The 25,196-nt window shown below is 37.8% G+C and overlaps 1 protein-coding gene across 11 annotated transcripts in view; it reads right to left on the bottom strand.

The window, feature by feature from the left end:
- Positions 1 to 25,196, bottom strand: part of USP34 (ubiquitin specific peptidase 34) — a 136,482-nt gene that overhangs the window by 26,508 nt on the left and 84,778 nt on the right. For 7 of the 11 annotated variants that reach the window (XR_009727153.1, XM_061364831.1, XM_061364826.1 and 4 more), the window contains 20 exons: positions 24,855 to 25,007; positions 24,547 to 24,651; positions 23,327 to 23,382; positions 23,114 to 23,234; positions 19,630 to 19,813; positions 14,310 to 14,473; positions 12,932 to 12,997; positions 10,528 to 10,674; positions 10,383 to 10,439; positions 10,204 to 10,281; positions 9,398 to 9,492; positions 7,911 to 8,083; positions 7,154 to 7,307; positions 5,635 to 5,713; positions 4,077 to 4,130; positions 3,886 to 3,981; positions 2,289 to 2,353; positions 2,120 to 2,195; positions 1,960 to 2,007; positions 1,244 to 1,375 (listed from right to left, as the gene is read on the bottom strand). Coding sequence is in view for 10 of the 11 variants with exons in the window: in XM_061364831.1 (XP_061220815.1) it covers positions 1,244 to 1,375; positions 1,960 to 2,007; positions 2,120 to 2,195; positions 2,289 to 2,353; positions 3,886 to 3,981; positions 4,077 to 4,130; positions 5,635 to 5,713; positions 7,154 to 7,307; positions 7,911 to 8,083; positions 9,398 to 9,492; positions 10,204 to 10,281; positions 10,383 to 10,439; positions 10,528 to 10,674; positions 12,932 to 12,997; positions 14,310 to 14,473; positions 19,630 to 19,813; positions 23,114 to 23,234; positions 23,327 to 23,382; positions 24,547 to 24,651; positions 24,855 to 25,007 (2,103 nt within the window). In the remaining variant the exon portion in view is untranslated. The remainder of the gene's footprint in view (positions 1 to 1,243; positions 1,376 to 1,959; positions 2,008 to 2,119; positions 2,196 to 2,288; positions 2,354 to 3,885; positions 3,982 to 4,076; positions 4,131 to 5,634; positions 5,714 to 7,153; positions 7,308 to 7,910; positions 8,084 to 9,397; positions 9,493 to 10,203; positions 10,282 to 10,382; positions 10,440 to 10,527; positions 10,675 to 12,931; positions 12,998 to 14,309; positions 14,474 to 19,629; positions 19,814 to 23,113; positions 23,235 to 23,326; positions 23,383 to 24,546; positions 24,652 to 24,854; positions 25,008 to 25,196) is intronic. The other 4 variants (XM_061364830.1, XM_061364833.1, XM_061364835.1 and 1 more) reach the window with 1 other exon arrangement.

Genomic DNA, 25,196 nt, shown 5'->3' with positions numbered 1-25,196 from the left:
ATGTCTTCTGTGCGTGAGAAGAAAGGAATAAAGATCAACAGCAGGAAACATCAACATTAACTTATATCCAGTTTCTTCTGTGTTCTGCATGTCATTGTTCAATTATCTGGAAGAACATGCTCATCCTGAAAAGTGACGTCAACAGAATAAAAAACAATGCTTACAATGAATCTTGTAGAATAGGGATAGGCTTAAACAAGAATGGAGTTCCTGAATTAATCTCTATTCATTTTAAGAATTAGAAAAGCCTTATCACCTCCAGACACAGAAAAGATACAAAAGTAACAGAGAATGATTTAAGTTAAGACTCAGCAAATAATACAGCTGAGTTTCCCAGGATTTTGTTTTAGTCACAAGGGAAAATGGTTTAATATGAAGAATCCAAGATGTTCTCTCTTTTATTGTAATTGGACCTGAGTATTCTTTACTATATTCAATGTCTTCACTTGTTCTACACATCTTTAAGACTACACTACACAAACCAAACTGTATCACCCACATACGGAATGTTATAGAATAATTAAGCAATACAGAATTAATTTATAAAAGGATAATCCATTTAATTCTGCTGAAAAAGGTCTAGGGCAGGATAAAGGATGTATTGGGATCCTTGTGCATTTAAGCTATCACAGAAAGCCAATCACAGTATCCCAGTATTGTTTTGGCTAACACCGCAGTGAATTCTTTGGTGTTTCTCAGTCCTCTCCATTTTGTCCCAGACTCCCTTCAGTCAGAATCTGTAAAAGCTTTATATAAAAACTTTCCTCCATCTTTTAACTCCTCCTTCTAGGCCTTTTAAGTCTTTCTACACATTGGGTTCAAGGTCCACAGCTTCACAAGCAAGGTGCCATACTGATTTGTTTTCAGCCAAATCCGACTTCAGCTGCTCTTACTCCCCTAAGCTTCTTCATTGAATCACAGCCTTTTAACCCACTGCCCTCTGATCCAACTCCAGGCCCTGCTACTCCTTAAACATTAGTCTGTCTTTCCATTTATCTTGTGTGATTTCATATGAACACCTCTTAATGACATAAATCAGTATGCAATAATCAAATAAAGAGGTGGTGACACTCTGTCTTATCCAGTGTCAAAATGCTTTGGGGCTGTGGTCTCACCACAGGTTTCTGCAAACAAAAGTCAAGTCATTCCCCAGAATCTGCAGTAATCAGAGAGGATGAATTTCATCTCACAGTGCACAAATATGCCAAATACAGTAGTTCCAAAATATTCCAGGGATACGAACCTCCAGGAAAGTTAAACAATATATAGAAAGTTGGTTTGTACTTTGCTGAGTTCCTAAGTCACTTACTTCACAAGCTGCCTGACTGTTATTAAACTGTTTTGTTAACAGTTCAATCCACTGAAGCATTGTAGGCTGCAAAAAGAAATACAGAAAAAACTATAACTTAGAATAATAAATTGCTCCTTAATCCTTAAACGTTTCTAAACAGTCAGAACAACAAATCTTGAGCATACAGATAATAAATACTTTATGAACTGGTTGTACCTACACAAAAATAACAGTACATACATTTGAAATCAGTGCAAGTTGCACATGATGTGTAGTAGCTACTCATGTAATTCTACCCAAACGTAATTCTTACTAATCCCAGACCATCTAGAATTAGTAGCGTGCCACCACAGACAAGAAAGAAGTAACATCTGACTAAGAATAAAGATGGTTCAGATGGAACAGAACTTTCCTGCTGGTCATGGGAGTATTTACACGTATTTTATATATATAAATACACATTTTATTATGTGTTAAAAACAGAACCCACACTTTTACCATTGAGCAGTGCTTTTAAATGTGTTTAAATAACACTATTTTGTTAACTTTGTATCATCTGTGGTGCTTACTGCACCTCAAAATCAGGCTTTTAAAATGAAAAAGTACAGACATCCTTCCCACTGTATTCATGCAGCTACTTAATGAGAATTCACAAGTAAATGGAATACCTTTTCCTTTGAATGAATAAATGTCTCTAGCACAAAGGAAGTGCTTAACTGAAAAGAAAAAAATAATAATATTGCACCATTAATTATAGAAATGCCTGAAATAAAATGTAAAAAAGGTAAAAAATATAGAATAAGCATGACATATTTTCAAAGTACTTACTTTTGCTGTCATCAGGGAAACTGCTTTTGGGTCTGGTAGTGTGCTTGGGATGCTACTACACAACTGCCACATAAACCTAGAGTCAGTAATTTTATTTGTTAATTAAAATAAATGATGAAAATCAGCAAGAAAAGATGTATTAATATTACAGTTTTAAAGGAAAACTTACCCAAAATATGTATGTTCAAAAATGTTCTTGTCTTGAAGAAACTGCATGTTATCATGCCATATCCACTGAAGAAAAAATGCTAACATCAGATACAAGAAAGCAGTTTATTTCACTACATAAGCATGATTTTAAGAATATTTAAACGCTTGCCATGGCTAAGAAAGTAGCATTTTTTCTTATGAAAAATTATGTGTGGAAGCATTTTCTTTATTTTAAAGGATTAGCTCAAAGTTGTGCTATTTACATCAGAGTGAATATTGGTTTTGCCTGTCTTATGACTGCGAAACAGAGCTCAGAATCTTCTTTCTGTGATCTCATTTTTACAACTTCATTACATTTTTAGGCTGAGATTTTTGAGAACTGATCCAACAGGTTAAAAAGGAACTGCAGTTTCAGACCTTATTGTGCTGTCTGTGATAGTGTAGTAATTTAAAACCCCCCAAACCTCTCTAAACAGCTTCACTAACTGCAATCAGTCAGACCTTCCAGCAGCCCAGCCTGGTATGGCTTAAGTTCTGACCTAAAGCCTGGTGAGCTCTGTGAACTTCCAATAAATTCTCAAATAGGAATATTTGTCTCTCCATCATTAACCAGAAAAGGATTTCATGCCAGGTTTCCCCGTTCCTCTCTACAAAATGATGGTTTTGACCACATCTGTAGTGTTTTCACAGAAAAATAATTTAAAAGTTTAACCTTGATAAAATCTGTTATTATTTTTAAGAGAAGGATGAAAAGCACAATTTGCTTTGCTGGCTAGCGATGAGTCTTTTAACTTATGAACCTAACACATGATTGGTGATAAAGCAATAACCTAGAGGGAGCAGGGAAACAGGTTTTTCAGGAGATAAAAAAGGAGAATGTCTTACAAATCCCATATCAGGGATGTATCTAGCACAGGGGGATCCCTAGTGAAACACTCTGCTCCTGTGCTCTACCTTTCCCAATTTTTTAGGCCATACACGGCTTAAATAGTGTCTTTATATAAACAGCCAAGTGTCCTGAAAACAGCCCCATCACTGTGGAGAACAGGGAGGCTTAGCTGTTACTGGGGCTTTTTTCCCCTACTCCTTTTCCTAACACCTGGGCTACCCTATGCCTATGGGGAAGAAGGGATCCTTTTCTGACTGATGCTTTCACTTGGAATTTCACAACCCACTAGCAAAAGTGCAAACAAACAGCTGGAACTATTCTCTTATCTTGTCCCACCTCAAAGCAAGAAGATGTTGAGGAACTAAAGCATGAAAAGGATGGAGGTTAACAGGTACTACTACTTCATGTAGTACTGCAACTGTTCACAAAATGCTGGTAAGTGCTCCCAAAACCCAACCAACCAATGTTCTACCAATTTGTATAAATATGAAGCAGAATGATGCAGAATTAAATTAAAGAATGAGAAAATTTCTAAAACTTGCATTCAATGGAAATCTGAATTTACTTCCTATAAGAGAACATTGACCTAACTCAAGCAACTCAATGAAAGAATTGTCATCTTATTGATTTAAATTGTATTTGCTTTCCTGTGGTCATGGAGATTCCTGATTTGTTTAGTATTTCCTATGGCATTTTAAAAATGATGTTAAAACAAATCAACTTGTACCTCCAGCAATTCTGATGAAACATCAAATTTGTAGTCTTTGCCATTTTCCTCCTCTGGTTCCATCCGCTTATAAAACAGCATGTAAGCGCTGTGTGTCTTTAAGAGAAAAACATCTGTATCATTTTTGCTTTGAGAGATAAATCATAAAAGTAGAAATATAATCATGTAACAAGTGTTTGGAAGAGAAATACCTTTTCAAAGGAGAAGTCCATAAATTTATCAGTAACAGAATCGTAAGTTTTTGTCTGTCAAGAAGAAAGTAAAACCGTTCATTACAAGTTTGTTAATGGTCTGGTTATGGACAGTTTGTGACAAATGTGCAAGTGAATGATACCAGGACACTTGCAGAGAGGCTGCTGACAATTTGTTTCTTGTTTAAAGTAGTTTTCTTTCTTTTTTTCTCCTTTTTTTGATTTTTCACAGTTGCCATGCAATATTGTGATCTGTATCTCATGCAATTTCCTGCCTCACCCATCTCATTGACACCTCTTCCTTTTAGACACCTGAAGGTCTTTTATCCATTTGACAGATAAAATATGATATTGTTTTATTGTCTTTATCAGACAAGAGGGGTTTTCTTACTCACAGGACTGTTCTAGTAAGATCCTGCATTATTCACTGTGTGTTTTATGCAATGATACAGAACTATAAAACATGATCAATTCAAGCATAACCTGAGAACATTTGAGTGTCATTCAACTATTATCTGTATTAATACCATACAAAAATATTCAGACTGATGTCACAGGACAGTGGGCTGACCCAAAAGATAAAGCAGTTATTGTATTACAAAACCCTGCCCTGCCGAAAGCAAGCAAACATCAACTTAAGAAACTTTATCTCCTTACAGTAAAAGCAAAACTAAGCCTGGAAATCCTTTAGGTCTGTTAGCCTGACAACCACTTACTAATATGAGAGCTCAATCTTTCCCGCTGAACCACAGCATAAGCTGTTCACAGATCTGACAAGTTCCTAGTTCAGGTGTGTCACCAATGAAAAAGGATCTGGCCACAAGAGATTTACAGACCAGAATCTGGAAATCACTGACACAAGGCATAGACGAAGATCAAAAAGCCCTATTTTGAGGCAGAAGCTTGAAGTAATTACTCCTTCAGTCAATGGTCTGAGCAAAGAAGCCATCCAAGCAAAAGCTTCCTAAATTAGTTACATACTCACTTTTCAATATGTATAATATGGTGATAAAATCAGGCAGAGTGAAGAAATACCTCTACTTTGGAGAGAGACTAATTCCCCTAATTCATTTTGATTCATTAACAATACCTACGCTGTACTTCTGATACCTGTCTTTCAAAACCACATAAAAATACCTGTATTCATATTCACAAATTAAATGATATGAGAGTTGTTACAGGAGAAATTAAAACCTTTCTCCTTTACTGTCCTAACTACACTTGTTACTCTACACTTTATTACTACAGCAAGTGTAGAAAAACCAGAAAGCTGCATCAGCAGCTGGAAGCACTTCCACTTGGTCAAATCTTTCAGCCCCCAAAGGAGAGGGAGACCTTTTGAAGAGATCAATGGTGGAAGAGCAACCATCTACTAAATGAACACAGGATAAAAGTTCACAGCCCAACAACGGTGTCAAAGGCTTAATAAAACCCAGCTAACACTTTTGTTTCATACACATTCACAACAGATGGCAAACCAAACGTAAGCCCTATGGAATTCTTCTGACAACAGTTATGGTGATGGTTGAACATGACAAAAATAGAAGTCAGAACTTACAGTCATTTCTCCACCAAAACATTCTGAAGCAAGCTGGGCAGAATCAAATGGTTTCACTTCGGCATCATTGAAAAGATACCTGTAAAACAGAAAGCTTTTGAAACAACTGCTGTTTGTCCCTAAGGGCAAACATAGCATAACAAGCACTTAAAACAATTCTTCAGATTTAAGTATTCCTATTAAGTTCTACTACCTTGTTTGAAACACAGCAAACTAAACTAATTGATCCCAAAAAGGGATCCTTCCTTTCAGTAAGAGCAAGAAGTCAGCATTTAATAGTTCTTGGTTTTTCTTATCAAGAGACACATTACTTCCCTCATTTTTCCAGCCTGACTCTCATACAGGCAGGGTTTTAATGCAGTCAAGAACATTTGCCTTTTCTTTTTCAATATGAGTGACACGGAAATCAAAATTAAATACAGAATCATTCCATAAAGCAGTAGAACTCAAAGCGGAAGGAGGCAGAGAAGATGGTACAACTGTGGTAGTTTTCCTCTGCAGAAGGGACTGGGTCACAAGTTGAACTGTTAAAAAATGCTCCAGCTAGCTATTCTGAGGAATGGGAATAGAGGAAATCTTGTCTCCTATGCCAAGGCCTCAGCTAAGAATCCAAGATGTGGCATCCAGAAATGACAGGCGGAGAGTGTTCCCTGCTTTACGTCACCTAAAAAGACCCTCCTCCTTTCCACGCACATATCTCATCCCTTTCCAAGGTTACTTCTCCCAACTTTTTCTTCCTCTTCACAAAGATGATATGCCCAATGTATGTAGAATTTTCCCCATCAGAAGTGGGATGTCACAAAGTTATTTATTCATCTATCACTGATGCTTAAGAAGATCCTGAATCTTTTTTTAATCTTTGAAAAGAAGAGATAGAAAAGCAAACGCTGTCTAACATTTCAGTATGTCACTAAAGTGCATCTAGAAGGAGCTGGCAATAGAAGATCACCAGCTAGATCAAATTGGAAATCGAATGTGAAAACAATTCCATATATAAAAAGCACAGTAAGAACAGATTTAGATAACCCAGCTATTGCAGCAGCGTTTCTAAACTCACTGCATCCTGTGTGGCAAAGTGAAGAAAAATTCAAGCTGCTGTGCCACTGAAAATGGACAAAATTAAAAGGACTGAATTCCACAACCATAAATGTAGCAGTACGCTTGTCAAAGGTTAATAACCAGATTTTCTGACAATCTATTAAATCTGACTGTTCATTTTTGACTGGAATAGATTTATAGTCATTAACAGTCCTGTCAAGAAACAAGCACTGGCTGTAATGTGAGGCTGGTGGGGTGTTCTGCTACTCCTGCATCCAAGGCACGCCCCAACTGTTACAGCTATAGCACAGAAATCCATATGCTGGTAAATTAACATGCTTACACCTATCAAATCCCAACCTCTTGTGCTTTTGAGAGGAACCGACAGCACTTATCTCCTAAACAACTGTGTTGGACAAAGCCAAATAATAGTAGTTATGTTAAAATAAGAAATTACAAGATGCTGTTTGGCATAACTCACCATTTGTTGTTTTTGTAAGCATGCGGATTGACTATATCTCTGATAAAACTGTAGTAATGCCCACCATCTGCTGTTCCTGTGTGAACCGTGACGCCTATCAGATCGTATTCATAACTTTCAGTTTCTTTCAGATATCCACCATCTTCCTTAAACCCTGCAAGAATGGAATGCAATATTTAATGTTATTATCTAAACACCTGAACTCCAACATGAGTATGCCTTACGTACACATTTCCTATATATGACTCCCATATATGATTCCTATATATATGTTTCCTATAGCTGCACTTCTTTTCAGCACAGTACAATGATGACAGACAGAAACTCCATACCCAGAACAAGGAGCACAGACCCCAACCCTTGTGAAACAATCACTGCAGAACATCACTACTGCAGAGATGAGGACTAATAACGAAGTTAGGCCTAGTTAGCACATCCTATTTATGATGGCAGTTTGTCAGCCATTAGCCGAAGTCAAATATTACTCTGAAAATCAAAATAAGCCAGCAACAAACTGTAGGTAATTATGTGTAATTTCTCTCATATTTTAAAAACAAATGTAAGAATAATTCAAACTGAATAGTAAATGAAAGCAGAAATAACTGGCCAGTTTTCTCATATTAAATTGTGTAATAGGTTGATTAAAACGATCTTTGATTTTACTTGTTTAAAATGAATTGTTTGCTTATGTTATGCACACATGAAGTGGTACAGATGAAAGAGGCAAAGCTTGCTGAATTTGTTTTATGAAGCATACCTTCTTTTCTGTCACTTTTTCCCATGAGGAAATCTTCAGTGTAAGGTGTCATATCCAAACGCAACGGGAATGAAAAATGTGTATTGACCTTCTCCTTCATCATGGTTACCATATTAAATGTGTATCTCATTGTGTTGAAGCTTAAGATTCGAGGTAGTTTCTTAAAACATGCCCTGAAGGATTAAAAATAATCATGATTTACAAAAGCTTAGCAGGTTGAACTGTATTTTCACAAAGATTTTAAACACATTTATTTCAAACATAAAAGTGGAATTGCTAAGACAGATGAATATAAAATTCAGCTATCAGAATGCCCTGAAGCAGGGCAGCAAGAAGGTTAAACTCAGCCTCCTGAGCAATTCTATCTAGCCTACCATCATGTCTTGGAAGAAACATCGAACTTACTTATGGCTTGAATGACAGTCTTGTAAACTGATACCATAAAATGAGTCCTGAACGTATTTAACAATGCAAATCCCCTCATTATATGGAGTTACTCTCCTGTAACTGATGAGTTTCAATGCAGAACATATTGTGTATTAAATCTCATAAACGTCACAATACTGACTTTAAAGTAGGTTTCTCTTTCACCCATGTTGTTTTAACAGCTACAAAAACTATTAGGTTTGTCATCTCTAAAACAGAAATTTCTTAGCTGTGACATAAAGCCAATACACCTTTTATATTCAGCTTTCTTTTTATTAGCAGACTTTTTAAAATATCAAAACATTTTCGCTACATGGAGCAGCTTCCAGTGTCTGAAGGGGGCCTACAAGGCTGCTGGAAAGCGCCTCTTCATCAGGGACTGGAATGTTAGGACAAGGGGTGATGGGTTTAAACAGGGGAGATTTAGGTAAGATATTAATTAGAAGTTCTTCCCTGTGAGGGTGCTGAGGCGCTGGCACAGGGTGCCCAGAGAAGCTGTGGCTGCCCATCCCTGGCAGTGTTCAAGGCCAGGTTGGACACAGGGGCTTGGAGCAAGCTGCTCTAGTGGAAGGTGTCCTGCTTGTGGCAGGGGTCGGAACGGGATGAGCTTCAGGTCCTTTCCAACCAAACCATTCTGGGATTCTATGATTTCTAGAACTATGAATTTCAGTTAAGAACTTTGGAGCTATGCATGAAACCCTAAGCAATTACACAGCATAATGAGTAACACAAGTCCGAATAATCTCTGAAAGAATTAATACCAGGAGAAGCAACAGATTTCAAAAGGCACTAATTTCTCCAAATTTACTTTTATTTACATTGAAAAAGGTCACAACCATTTTATTCTCTAGGTGGTCTTTTGCTAAGTTACCTTATATTCTTTGTTTTGGCAATTTGATTTCCTACTTATGTGCTCACTTGCACAGGGACCACATCCTCACAGGCGTACACAGTGGCAAACCAAATGAAACCACATCTACAGGATTACTCTCACTCCAGTGGTAATTTCAGTAATTTACTAAAAAGACACATGAGGAAACTTTACTTCTTCTTAATCATACCTTTTTTCAGCCCTCACTTTCTTCCCACAATGCGAACACGTATACATGTTGTCACCTTCCAAGGTATCTTTAATAGTTACTTCATCAAGAGATTCCTAACAGAAGAAACAAAGAAGGAACTTAGATTTTTCCTAGGTATTTATATCTTGTGCTTGCATGGCTCGCTTTACAAACCCCTCTCTTGCAATCTTACAGTAAATTTCACACTGCCATTAAGTTATGGAAGTAAAGGTGGACAAAGGCATCAAAAAGGTTGCAAGAAGTACACGCACCTGAACTAAGAGCAGAGTTTGACAGGAAAACCACTTCCTAACCCAAACACAAAATTTAGGAGCCAATTCAGAAAAGTGGCACTCAATATTCCAAGCTGTCCCAAAGAATTTAAGTACTTAAAATTCAAATTCCAAGTGTGGGGATTAATACTTGTTTAAAACCTAAAATTATGCTGGTGTAAGTTTTAAATTAACTTAATAAGCAATAGTGCATGTATCTGTAAAACCTTCTGACATTTACAATTCTCTTATATAAAAATGGCCATGGTATTTTTAAAGCACAGAAGCAAGTAGCAATTACTGACTGTAACACAATCCTTACTCCATTCCAAATGGCACCAGCTGATAGCATGTTGCATTGAAAAGATCAAACAATTCAATCAAATCACCCAGTAATATAAACCTAGTAATACACCAAAATTAGATACAGAAAGCACCAACACATTCAACAGTGTATGGTACAGTCTTTTATACTCGACTGCACCTGGTTATGATTGTGATCTATGGTACACATCTCAGCCTGGCAGTACTTACATAAATATTCTTCATATCTGCCACCTGGCATCTTACTGTATAGAACTCCTCAGCAGTCTGACTGACATGCTCACAGTCCTGAATCACAGCAATGAGAGAGGAAAGCAATGAAGTAACTGTTCTGAGAAGTTAAAAACCCACTAATCTTTAACAGGCAAGCATGAGGGATGAATACTTACCAAAGAAACAACATTGTTTGTGATAACACCTCCAAACAAACTTTTCACTGTATTTTTCTGTGAATGAATTAATAAATTCTGTCAAGGAAATTTGAGCAAATCTGTAAGTTTTCAAGTTCCCTTTTACCCCCTCTTAATAACTCACCAGTTCTGGAGACATTTCTTCTATTTTTGTTATTAGGTCAGTGAAGAACTCTGTCATATCTTTCTGCTCTCCAGTGTTCAGCGGCTGCTTATCCATGGTGTAGGTTTTACAGAAAGGCCTTGGATTGTATGCCTTACACTCACTTTCCTTGAAGGCAAAAATACCAAGCAAAGCATATCAACAGCAATCCTTATATTTTATGTTACACAGATACATCAAACATATGTAACATATAAATGCCTATTTAAAAAGGGACATACTTGGGGTGTTACAGTTAAGTGTTTAAATGCTTCAGATGAAATGTAAACCCATTTTTAACAGATTATTATGAAACTCATCAGTAAAATATTAAATAATGTTTAATAAACACTTCATAAAGTGACTCAATAAAAGACAGTAACTTGGCTGAAAGTGTGTCACATTCATTTTCTGCATAGCTGCTCAGATACAAAACAAGATGAAGGATGTCAGCCTGTGTTTATGTATTTCCGGACCTTATTGATTTAAATCTTGACAACTGCTTCATTCTCTTTCAGACTTCTCTATGGTATAAACTTATCACCTAGCTCTCATGTATGTGTTTAGTCAGAGAACAGAATGTGCCATATAAAGCAGTTCTTCAGAATACATCCCCTGTTCCACTGCCTTGCACACTGGGAATGCAGAATTTACTTATAGCAGAAGGAACTTTGTTGTTGTAAATAACAACGTACATAATGTTTTCTTTTAAGGATGTGTGTTAAGACAGTGCTTCCTGTAAGTATTACCTTGTTTGGAAAAAGTCTTTCTCCAACATTTAATAATGGTAAATCATCCCAAGATTTTATGTTCCTGTATTATTTTATGCTTATATAAATACATGGATTTATTTTTATTATGATTTATGGCAGCACTACCCGCCTAAATTCCTTTCCTCTATTTTGTCTTCAAAGTGGTCATGAATTTCTTCCACAAAAGCCAACGCCAAGAACAAAACCACTCAGCTCTCCTCAGGTTTTTCATTATTTCAGGAATGTCTCACTATTTTAACAACAGTGAACACTTCTGACCTGCCTCATTTTGTTTGGTTCTGGAATCTCAAAGTTTTTAGTGGCTTTTTAATGCTTTATTTCATTAGATCAGCCTTTAAAATACTGGAGCAAGGAAAATGCAATGAATAAAATAATATAGTTTATCACCAGGGAACTGGGGCAAACAAGTTGTTTCACAAATACAAAGAATCAGGCTCAGAACCCTTTACATCAAGGTCTGTGTGAAACAAGGTGAATGGCAACAGTGCTGGACAGTCCCTCATGGCAAGGTGTTTGTTAAAAAGAACAAATAATTTATTGGGATCTTGGCATGGTGCTCACATATGGAATCAAAACATCCTAACAGGACAGCCAGGCTGCATTTGGTGGTGATGGAACTCTGCTGTTAGGGTCCTTCCAGTGGTTATCTTCAGCTAGAACTGGGGAGGCTCCTTGAAGCACCATTTTGCTAAATTCTTATAATCCAGCTGGAAGCCCACTGTGATCTCCCCAGCATCTGTGTAATTCACGACTATTTATTCACCTTATTACATACAAAATATCTCTAAATATCTTAAATCCATACAGAAGACTGATGCAGTCATTTCTGCTGGAACAGTTTCTATTGACCATTCACAAAGTCAGTTTGGAAACTGGACTAGACACAGCAGTGTAATAATAGAACTGTCCCAGATTCTTACCTGGAGGGCTCCTGTAACAATCAAATACTTCATTAGGAAGGCACAGTCAATTACCCAGTTTCAACCTGGCCTGCTGTCTGAATCCACCCTGTTACTGCATCCAAGCAGACGGCTGGCCGGGGAGCTCCTGGGCCGCTCGGACATTTAGCAATGAAAGTGCACAGGGTGTCCACACAGGGCACAGCCCAGCCACAGCAAGTAACTAAAAACCAGCTTGATTTTCAGACTTGTAGCTAGTGTCCCATAACTATGGTAACATTCTGTTATCACTTGAGCATTAATGTGCTGGGGGTGAAAGGTTTAAATGAAGGATGTTCAGACTGTGGCACCTGATCCTCATGTTCCCATTAACTTCACAAACATCTTTTAAGAACACATTAGACAGTCAGTAATGCCTGAGTGCTTGCTAATTGGTTCCTAGCTTGACAGTTGGTGCCCAATATCAAAACCTATCTTAGATTAGGATTACATTGTCCCTTCATGGAAACCATTACATTTGCTTAAATGATTTGCTAAGTAATAGTTTTCAAGTAAGTAAAAGGTATTTCAGTTAAGACGCTCATTTACAGAACTAAGACATAAAGGACTTAAGATGCTGACATATAGAATAGTAACATTTTTCTTGCCCATGTCTCCCTCTCCACCCCCCCCCAAAATAAGATACTTTATAAAATATCCTCTATTTGCACCTACCATTAAGTATGTAAACATTTTCTGGAGCTCTAGTAGAGTGGTCTTGTGTTTCATATCTTCTGAATACTAAAAGAAATCCATAAAAGAAGACTTTTATCTTTTGGCTTGTAACTTTCCCCAAACAGCCCTTAAACAGATGAAATAACCATCTTTTGAAGGAAAACTCCAACCACTTTATTATGGACAATTACAGAAAACGCTTGTGTACAAGAACATACAGTGCACTATTTTACACTTGTATACAAAGCACCACCTACTCAATTTTTTGGCATGTCAACATAAAACCAAAGTCAAATAATGACTCTATCTGCTAAAAATTTACTGCAGCTGGGAGCTTTTGTGAAGGTATTACAAAGACTGCAGTAATTTTGGGGTAATTTTTATCAATTCGCTTCTGTGGGAGTTTTGATCCACCCCCTATATAATGCATTTCACACACAACAGCAGCTGTATTGAATTTGTTTTGTTTCTTTATAAATGGCTAATTCTAAATGAAGTTAAGGGAATACTTCCACTAATACAATGATAAAAAATGATGAGGTCACTGCAATGAGGGTGTTTCACACATTATACATGCCCTGGTGATGACAGGGACCAAAACGAAGCTTTCTCTTTTAAAATGAATAGCTAGAAGTAATATTGTTATCTCATGAATGTATGGTAATTTACAGGACTTGGTGTACTTCTGGTAGCATGAGATAGATGCCTTCCAATATCTGAAGGGTGCCTACAAGGATGCTGGAGACTGGAGACAGTCTTCATCAGGGACTGTAGTGATAGGACAAGGGGTTCAAACTGAAACAGGGGAAGTTCAGGTTGGATATAAAGAAGTTCTTTACTGCAAGGGTGCTGAGGTGCTGGCACAGGGTGCCCAGAGAAGATGTGGCTGCCCCATCCCTGGCAGTGTTCAAGGCCAGGTTGGACGCGGCTTGGAGTAACCTGCTCTAGTGTGAGGTGTTCCTGCTCATGGCAGGGGTTGGAACAGGATGATCTTAAGGTCCTTTCCAACCCAAACTATTCTATGAGTCTATGCTGTGGGCCTTCATAAACATTGAATGAGAATGACATTTACCTTAACAAAATGACAAATTAGGAGTTAAGAAACAACAGACAATTCACATAAACCCAAACTTGAATTTATCTAGTTGATAGCAACAGAAGTAAGAGTTTGAGAACGTCTTATCATAATGCCACCTTAATATCCTACTGCATTACAAATATATTAAAAAAGACAACTCTTCAGACATCAGCAGAATAATCCAACTGAAGAAAAAGCAAACTAAATCCTGCATAAATATCCTTTATCAAGATGTCTCAAAATTTATACTTTATCAGCATTTGCATCAATTCTAAATTTAAACTTCTATCAGAAGCACACCTTTGCAGTAAATATTGCTTGTCTGGCCTCTGGTATCATGTACAGCTGCTGAATGGTGGATGCCAAGTAACACGTTGCTCCAAGATTAGTTAGACCCACAAATCTGCATTCAGCACGAACGTCGTCGTGTGGCCAATAATCCCACTTGTAAGGTGCATGGGAAGCTGTAAAACACATACATCACACATGCAGAAAGAAATCAATTAAAAGTCCAATTAAAAAAGCATAAATACAATTAAAACTTCATGCTTACTTTAGTAAGATGCATCCTGTTTCTGCAGTTTACATTTACAGACATGAGCTAGACGGTACCTAATGCACTACAGGTACATTGGGAAAATCGCTTGATACAGCAGTGAGCCCTTCCAGGTGCCACACTATGGGCTGCAAGTGATGTGCTGTGCTCTCCAAAGCATTGCTCATGGCAAGCATCATCTCTCACACTTGTTTTGGTGGTAGTTTTACACATAGCAATGGTCTTCCAATCTCTTCCTTTAAACTGAATCTTGGTAAAACCACAACATAACATTATTATCAAGAGCATCCATAAACTCTAAACATAATAAACACATGAAATTTGTTCTTATAATTTGTTTTTCAGGGCCAGGTTAAACAGAGCCTTGGGCAACATGGTCTAGTGTGATGTATCCCTGCCCATGGCAAGGTGGTTGGAACTGGATGATCTTAAGGTCCTTTACAAGCCAAATCGTTCTGTGATTCTATACAAGCCAGTCATAGCTCCCTTAACACTTGCACTGCCTAAACCACTGGGCACATACTTCTATCTCATCACATACTACACTTAGGAGCTCCCAAACATACACCAGTCATTCCTCCAGCACAAAAATTACTCAGTTTCCACTACCCATTCTCACACACCCCTGTGTAACACTGCAGTAGAGCAAAGTAAGCCTCTGCACCCACAGAGACAAGCTTGGGAGCCATCCCTTCATGTAACAGTACAAATTTAGTATCAGAGACAATCACACACCAAGTGAGACCTCCTTTTTCAGAAGAGAAGCTGGTTTCAGAAAGACATCTACTATAAAGGATGCCATACTAGCAAAAGATCTTTTTGACCAGCATAGCAGCCTTCCAGTATCTGAAGGGGGCCTATAGGGATGCTGGGAAGGGACTCTTCATTAGGGACTGTAGTGATAGGACAAGGGGTAACGGGTTAAAACTTAAACAGGGGAAGTTTAGATTGGATATAAGGAGGAAATTCTTTCCTGTGAGGGTGGTGAGGCACTGGAATGGGTTGCTCAGGGAAGTTGGGAATGCTTCATCCCTGGTGGTGTTCAAGACTAGGTTGGACAGAGCCTTGGGTGACATGATGTAGTGTGAGGTGTCCCTGTCCATGGCAGGGGGGTTGGAACTGGATGATCTTAAGGTCCTTTCCAGCCCTAACTATTCTATGATTCTATAGAAGATGGACAGCAGCTTATCAGAGGTAAGACACAAAAGCGCAGTGAAATAAAGTGGTTGGCTATATACAAGATGGAATAAATTTGGGAACAGTTTTTACAGGAAGAGAAGGAATGTTTTTTTACTGCATTTCAAAGCCATACATACCAAAGAAATGTGCAATCTACGAGAAAAATAGGGGTGAGCAAGAAGTGAATTGCCTAGAGAATCAGGTTGGAAATACATTTTCTTTCCCTATAAGCTTTATATTCCTTTATATTTCAGACCAGATGTAGCAATCTGTTTCTTACAGCGTGGCACTAGACAGTCTTCTTAATAAGCCTTGTTCTGATATGGCTGCCAAGAAATTGGAAGAATGGGAAAGTTCTCCTCATCTGCCAGTCAAGAAGATGGTAACCAGACTAGACAAACCATTTGTAAGTGATTAACAGTGCTTCTAGACACTGACAAGCTTCTCTTTCTAGCATCCCACGCTGGAGAATGGAATGGGCAATTATTCCTTTGAGCTGCAGAGGCAACCTGATGACACAAGCACTGAATTAGAGAGGAACTAATCCAGCATCCAAAGAAATTCTGCAGCCCGTTTTCCTTGGTATGCAAGAAGTTTGGCACAAGAACTTACATCTAGCTTTGCTATTCCTACCCAAAGATACCATTCTCCAAAAAGACAGTGTCCCCATAAGTAATTCAGCACTTCTATTGAAGTCTATGTTCAGATATACAGAGAAAAAGGAAAAAAAAAGGAGTCTGGATTCATTTTACAATCCACGAAAACCACATGGATTCAAGATTTGGATTTTAAATCCTTAATTATTTTGTCACAGATTAAAGGCTCATTAAGGATTATTCTCAATTCATACTACCAGCTATAAATTCAGGAAACTATTTGGCATCCTCTGAACAGATCCTCACGTCTTCAGAGACCAGAGCCACAAGATGTTCTGTTGCACAACAAATAACTGTTGTAATCTTCATTTTGGCACTAGCATCAAAACAACTATTAGCCCTGCAGCTTTAAGTAGGGAAGGGAAAAGTTTAACTTCTATTTCAACAAATCTCAGCAGGGTGACCTCATGTTACCTGGTTACATTGGGCTGATCAGTCAGTTGAAACAAAGCTCTCCTCCATGTTTAACCTCCTAACAAAGTAATAAGCATGGTGGAACACCACAGAATTCCCTCCTTTAATTGAAATCCTTAAATTGCAACATCTCAATTCACCCTTTCTGATCTAAGGACTCAGCATCTATCATGCTGCTTACAGCTCATCAAGTTGTAATTACAAAAAACCCAGATTACTACTTTGTACTTCATGAGAACAGTCGGGAGCATCTTCCTCCTACTTCAGTCTGAGAAAGGGCTTTCAGGAATTTGACAAGGAAAGGATCAGGAAGATCTTGTTTTCTCCACCCTGGGATTTTAAGCGACTTGTATTCATTTTCATAGTAAAAGCTTTCCTTCTTCCATATGGATCTTCAGCAGAAAGGTAAATTTGAGCCTATCTTCTTTGTTCCTCACTGTCGCAACAGAAAACAGCCTTTTCTCAGGTAGGGAAACCTGTACCCAAACTTGTAATATTTACATTCTATTTTAAGCAAAAGAAATCTTAATTTCTTCCTCTTGGAATGACTGTGTATGTCTCCCTACTCCACCTTCTCATCATGCTTCTGCTCCAAACTTAACATCAGACACTATATGAAACTTCCAGGAAGCAAAGCGGCTGGTCTTGTTTCCTACTTTGAACTGAATGCTTTTATTAGTCTTGGTCTTTGAAGAAAGCAAAACTCCAAAACTGCAATTTTATGAGCAACAACAGAGGTTACCTAAATACCCTCTTTAAGAAGCTCAGAGTCTGCATTAATTGCTAGCCCTGCTGAGAAAAGGAGGAAAGAAGTCCACTGACTCAGCTACTTAGCAGTTCATTTCCTAGAGTATCACCTGCTGAAAACACACAAAGGTCTTCAGTGAAAACCACCTGTGAAGTAGCAAAAAGCACCCATGTCATTCTCTTCTTTCACCCATCAATGAAGGAAGCTCCATTGGCGGAAATGAAGAAGCAAAATGCTGCTGGAATTGAAACTTTACAACAACTACTTTACGTTATTCATGCTACTATAAGTCTGAAAAACAGTATACAGTGTACATTTTAATGACTGCCAGAATAGAGTCTTAGTAACAGTATTTTTAATTGGAACCCTATTTAATTGTCTTTTTTTTTGTCCCAAGGAAAATAGACTAGAGATCCTTTAATAAAATGTTTTCCTTTTGAGACTTCATTTTGATGCATTAAATTAAGGCAGTCTCATAAGAGCATCCTGGCTTCAATCAGTAAGGAGGAAAACATGGTAGAATAGAGGACAACAACTGCACAAGTGGCAGGAGCCACTTGTATAATGAATCACAAAACTAAAATGTTAAAGCAAAGACAGGAAGGAAATTGATGCTATTTTCCTTAACATTTCTCCTAAGAAGAACAGGGAGACACGACTACAACTAAGATTTTTAAAGACTAATAAGATTACAGAGATAAGTGGAAAAATCCAGTTTTAAGCATCTTTGGATCACATCAGTGGAATAACAAGACTTTAAACAAATGAGGTATCAGAAGTCCTACGTCAAGTCACACATCAGGAAGAGACAATGGCACTCTGCCAGTTGCAACAAAATTAGCATTCATGAAACTGAGATACACTGAATATGAAGCAGGAGCACAGACCAGATGGCTCTGGAGAACTCAGGAAGGAACATAAGAATCTAGAGTATTTGGAAGGAAGTAACAACTGTGGTAGATGTGACAGAAAACTCCAGCATGCAGGAATTACTGGGATTGGGAGTGAGAAAAATATTAATTGTGGAAAATGAATGATTGCACCTGGAGAGCTACAACCTCAGCAGCAGAAGGTGTACTCCCAGCAAACAGAAATATCCAACCTTCATAGTATTTTCCCTGAGCACAGGAGACTTCGGAGTGCAGAACACAAAACATTAATATGATCAGATTTCTCTTTTGCTTCCTGAATTGTGAGGTGCTAAATCAATTCCATAGATTATAATAAATTACAGATCCTCAGGTGACAGGAATTTAAACCAGGCATGTGGAAGGAAATCTATCAAGCTAAAAATGCACACTGAGAATTTGCAAATCAAAGATCAAATATTAAGTAACTTCAAATTCTGGTAATTTACATATTATGCATAGGGATTGTGTTTCCAAAACACAGGAAGCATGAAAGCCAAGAGGCAGAACAAAACTGTATTAGCACTGTATGCAGACATGTGGGTACAGACTGTAGTCAACTGCAGAGATACTAGAGACTCTGGAAACATGACACTGCTGTTGGTAGCCACTACACCTCAGTGTGGTTTATAGACTTTGGTTTATGTACCATGTTTCTTCATATTAGAAGGGGAAAACAGAAATTTAAATCCACCACAAGCATAATGAAACATAGAAAATCCACTTTCACAATGTTATCTGTGTGTTGGTATCATTTAACAGGACCACACACTATAAATAACCCACAGGTAAGAACAGATGATCTGAAAATCATACACGGGGGTAAAGCCACTCATTTGCTAAGTGAGCAAAAGATGCCAACATCTGCTCTGTGACACTGCTGTAAGTGACGGTGGACAAACAGTAGAGCTACAAAGTGGAATTGTAAGTGCAGTGTTAGTGGCAACAGTGTCTTACTTCATCATCACTACTTTTGGAAAGTGGGACTACTCAGTATAATGAAAGTCCTTATGACAAGTACACTGATACTTTCTTTACTGAACTTTATAAATCCAAAAATTCAAAACAAACCCAAAATGAACAGAGAATGTTTACTGTGGAAAAATGGACTAGTTTTCCACAAAATACTCAAAATCTGCATATGAATAAAGGTTCTTACACTGCATGTGTTGTGCCATAACCCAGTTGTGGAGCAGCCTGTAGTTTTCCACGGACCCCTTTACCATTTCTACCAGCAAGTCATAAGCAGCAGCCCTTGAAGAATGTGACTTGCATTTTGGCTGTTGTCTATCTTTCAAGCTTGGCAGCAAGAAGAGGAGATTGAAGATGTCTCTCAGAAACTCCTGTAAAACAGTTCAGTTGGCACATTTAGCACTTTGAACACATTCCTAAAGGACAAGTAATGTATTAACAATCTTACAGAAACGTCTACAGACCTTCTAGACCTCTAGAACTTTCTGACTTGTATACAGGTTCTGAATTAGGGAATTCAACAACTTACTTTATACTAGATAAAGTGCAATATAACCATACTAGAGCCTAAAGAGAAGCATGTCCAGTGGAAAAGAATGATGAATTATGCTTGATTCACAATTGATTTCACAAACCACACACATTTTAGTAACGTTAGGACCAGTTTCTCCTAGTGAAAGACAGCACATAACCTTAATAACTCGATTTGAGTTTTATGAATTGCTAATCAACCTTAAAACACATCCTAAATTATGTACCATGGGTGCTGTAAGTGTATCTTTGTAATGTTTCATGTTTGGAGTATTAACTGAGCTACAAAAGACGTGATAATTGTTCCAAGTCAGGCTGCCTTTGGATGATAAATACTTATTACACACTTATTTACCTATACTGTCCCAGATTAATATTAATTATTAATTACTCTAATAATACTACACTAAAAAGAGACTGATCTGTCTAAACTTCAGCACCTTCTTCCACAACTACAGCACCTTCAAATAAGTGCAGAATGGTGAAAAAGCCAACTTTCAGCTACAAAGTGAACATTAATAATTACTAATTTCAGTGGTCTAATGACAGACCATGAAAGAAAAAACTCAGCAGGATTTATAAAGCTGTATTTCAACAAATACCCATAAGCAACCAGCAATTCATGTGCACACTTTATGTCTAGGGCTGGTGACACGATCCATCACCTGCACTCTGTTGCTTCTTATAAAATGTCTGCAATCTTACCAAACTCTATTCAATCATTAAATCATATTAATAGTGTATCACTTTAGTTGCCCATATAATCAGACAATAAATCCTCTACCTCTGCAGAAGTTTCATTACTCTTTCCCCCTCCAAAGATGTCATCTTGGGTTTTTTTTAGGGACAAAATTCCTCCCCATTTGTTGAGCACCGGATGCCAATCCAGCTATTACATTTCATTCTACAGTTTCTACACTGCAATTAATAACTGTTCTTCCTGTATTTCCCTGCTCAGGAATATTCACTTATGAAGCCTCTAGATGTTAAAAGGCAGGCTGTGCTATAAAATTTAACAAATTTCAACAAATGGACTTCTGCAGAGTACACAGCAAAATCACCATGAAAAGCTTTGCTCCAGAGTGCAGGGAAATTCCCACAGTTTTAATGCAAAATCATAGAATCATAGAAAAATCTTACAAGCAGGGTCTTATGGTTATGAATGAATAATAAGGTAAGGTCTTCCCCTGTCAATATGGTTAAATATCCTTCACATTTTTCCACACTTTGTAGAAAGAAAACATGCAAAATTAATGATTTTATATACCTGGTTACTTGGTAGCTGATCTGTGCCAGGAATGCTTACAGGGGCAGGAGCCTGCTTCCTTTTCATTCCTAACTATACGGGTCAGGTTTAGATGATTACAGCTTGGCAGCAGAGCAGCTGCATCTACTAAGCCAAGTTTTAGACTGTGCTCTCAGCTGCAGCCTAGTGCTGTGCTGCAGCCTTCTTCAAACAGGTTTGTTAACACACCAGCCCCATCCCAGACCAGAAAAGAGGTAGCTTCAGAAATGATTTTGCTAAGAGAAGGAATTAGTAGGGAAGAAAAGGCCCAGCAGAGCACCAGAATCCTCTAGGCAAGCCTAATCTATCTTTAGTGTTTGACAGTGTATTTTCCTGGCTGTTTTTTTCCCCAGCTTTTGCTCAGAATGTGTGGTTTCACAACCCTATTACACTGAACACAATACAAAGCTTTTCACTAATGCGCTTTATAATGTGCAATTAGTAAGTGTTAATTGTACATAGAATTAAAAAAATCAATACTAGATCATGACTTGGTCTCAGAACATGTACTAAGCCCTTCTCTCTGAGCAAAGCCAAATTCCTTGTGAGTACTTTGTGTGGATACTGCTCTGCTCACATTCATCCATTTTTCCAATCAAATTCCTGGCCTCCCTGTGATATACTACATACATGCCCCATATTTTACTGTTCTGTATAGTGTCACTCCTCTCTACTTAAGCTTCCCTTTTGTTTTCTTCTTATACTTTCCACATATCCAAGTTACATAAACCTGATCTTTGGGTACCTCCACTACTTAGATTTCTGCATCATCCTCCACGCTGCACTCTGTGAATTGAATTCTTCCTCTAATTTAATCTGTAAGCTCTCCATACTTAAAAGGCACTTATTCCAGGAGAATTACATAGTATCAGTATGTTAAAATGCCATTAGCAGTGCAATTTTCCATTAGGTACTGTACAACGTGGACACTGTTGAAACTTTTGGTGAGGAAAACTACCTTCAGGACCATTTTATGATAACAGAGTAAATCCATAGGATAGATACAACCTAGTTAGATACAGAGGACTGTTGTCTTGGTGAAACCTCACTAAAGGTTGAATCATAAGCTCTGAGCAGCCTGTAGGAAAACCCATCAGTTTAAATCAGGTTTTATACCAGGTGAAAACATCACCACAAGGTTTTTATTTAATAGACAATGTGTCCTTGAAACACAAAGTAGGAATTTTTCAGCAATTTCCCCTGCTTGGCTCCTGTCCCATCTAACAAGCACAGGTGAAATGTAATATTCTTTTCAGAGGTGTATACCACTGTGCAGATGTAGAGCTTAAATGCTGCTTTTAGATCACAAGCTGATCCAGGATATGGTCAAAAAGCAGCTGTTGTTAATGACTTAAATCAGTTGATGCTGATCAATACTGAAATCATTTAAAGGCTATGAATGAAAATAAATTACATTTCAAGGATGCAAGAACTCTACTTTGAAATTTAGTATGGTTACAAAGGAAAGGGACTGTATGTATTACTTTTTAATATGGTTAGATATAAGGAAGAAGTTCTTTATTGCAAAGGTGGTGAGGCACTGGCACAGGCTGCCCACAGAAGTGGTGAATGCTCCATCCCTGGCAGTGCTCAAGGCTAGGCTGGACAGAGCCTTGGGTGCCATGGTTTAGTGTGAGGTGTCCCTGGCCATGGCAGGGAGTTGGAACTGAATGATCTTAAGGTCCTTTCCAACCCAAACTATTCCATGATTGTATGTGTGCTTTTATCGATCATCCTAACACTAGAAACATGATATACTGATGCCTGCAATCAAAATGGTGGAAAAACAGGTGAAATGAAGAAGTACAGCAGCAAGAGATGACATGATTTAGATCTCTTTGTGGTCTTTTCTTACCTGGCCTTCACGAGAAAATTTAAATGGTGGTTTGTGCTTAATGACACTTGTTGCAAGGCGAAGTAGTCCTGTAAGTCCATCATCTTCGATGTTGCCATCCTGATGATCCAGGATTTCTCTGCTATATGTACATATACATATAAAAGAAATGTTAAAGCTCTATCCCACTAAATATGACGCACTTTACAAGAGAAATTAGTTATCAAACCTTACCTCCGAATGCAGTCAGCAAGATGTCTTGCTAGTGCATCTAAATCAAGCAGTGTTGTCTGATTAAAAATAAAGAAAATGGAATATAAATGGAAAATAATGATGAACTCCATGAATTACAATTTATAAGCCCAGTCTAAAACTATGGCTATGCTTTTGGATGAAATTTTGTTATTGCACAAAGGGACAATTAAAACTCATCTTTCAAGCATGCCTGCAACAATATTTTAATGCATTTTTATACAGAAACTGTTTTTTAAGATCAATGTGATAGTTCAAATTAAGTAATGCTTATTCTTCAATTCCAGATCCCACAAATATAATACCATACCCCCCAAAAATGGAAAAGCATTATTTTAAAGAGAAATGTTTCCTTGCTATTCTCACAGGAACACACAGTTTGTCATCAGAAGTTTTACAAGTCCCATTAGCATGTCTTCCTTGAGCAACACAGAGAAGAAGCAGGCCTAACTGCAGCCTATAGCTAAGAGATTCAATAAAACAGAAATCATAGAATAGTTAGGATTGGATGGAAGGAAATGGAAGGAAACAGAGCAGAGGAAGAGAGTGATAGGGAACAAAGGAGCAAAACTTTTGCCTCTACTGAGAACATTCAGAGTCAGGAGAGGACAAGACTCTTCCATTCCAGAGAAACCAAGACAAGGCTTTATCTGACTTCCCTTTCCACACTCCTGCCACAACTCTAAGAATGAATTAGAAAGACCTATGCAAGGCCATGAGCCAGTACAAGCAGTTGCAGAGTTTGCCCCTAAAGTAATTTAACCCTCTTGAGATGTTTCAAGAGTTGTGAGTGAGTTTTCTAACCTGTGTTAAGTGGCTGTTAATTGACATTTGTTCCTTTTTCAGCTTTAGTCTAATACTTGATTACCTCCTCCTTAGACCACACTGGAATTATGAACAGTGAATCTCACAGATACAGTACTCCCAATGTCTGTCACCTTCACTTAAGATCACACTCTTTGTGTAGTATACCCTTCCCCCTTCTTGATTCTCCAGTTCAGTAACTGAAGCTTCCTTTGGCCAAGAGCTACTAAGTACATATCAGAGATTAGGGAAAGCTGTGAGATGGGAAAGATCCAAGAGCTGTTCACAGTTCACCAGATCTTCAGTAAAAATGTCTCATGCTGCATAAAAGTGCTTTGAATACTCACATTTATATGAATACAAAGCAAACATTCATATGAATACAAAGCAAGCCCTACCTGACTTGCATCTTTGACGTGTATGTTATCAATCAGTTTGCACAGCAGCCAAAAATATTCCTTACAACCTGGTCGCAGCACTGTTTCTTCTTCATAATCCTCTATCTGTGAAAAGAAATTGCTTTTGGTCTGAAGCACATCAGACAAAAGAACAAAAGACTTAATATCTCAGTGTATCAGAAACACTATGTCAGACGTAGTCAGGTAATTTGTCTGACGTGATAACGCTATTATTTTTTCTCTGTGTATTAACAAAAGGAAGTTTAAATAGATCTGTGATAAAGTCTTGTAATTCCTGAAATCCTCACCCGGATTGGTTTCAGAGCTTGAGCATCAGGGAGAAACTTTAATAACGTTGATGCAGCCAGCAGCAGAAAAGATCGATTAATTGAGTCTCCTCCATCCAGTCCAGAGAGAGATAACTTGTACAAACCATTGCAAGACTCGTGGCGAACAGCAGTCTTCATGAAAAACCAAAGAATTCAATGATTAACTACATTAAATCAGAAGGTTTTTTTCTTCTTGATGTTTCTTTCATATGTACATAGGAACTTCCTCTCAAAATCTAGCATGTTATGCAGGGTAGAATGTGTCTTTCTAAAAATGCTATTACAAATAACATACATTTAAATTACTTGCATGAACACACC

This window comes from Neopsephotus bourkii, unplaced genomic scaffold (genome assembly GCF_033783945.1).
Source record: "Neopsephotus bourkii isolate Nb327-2 ecotype Australia unplaced genomic scaffold, CSIRO-AGI_Nbou_v1 NB_1250, whole genome shotgun sequence".
Taxonomy (NCBI): Eukaryota; Metazoa; Chordata; class Aves; order Psittaciformes; family Psittacidae; genus Neopsephotus; species Neopsephotus bourkii.
Note: the sequence above shows the minus strand (reverse complement) of the source record. Positions and strands in the feature narration are given on the sequence as shown.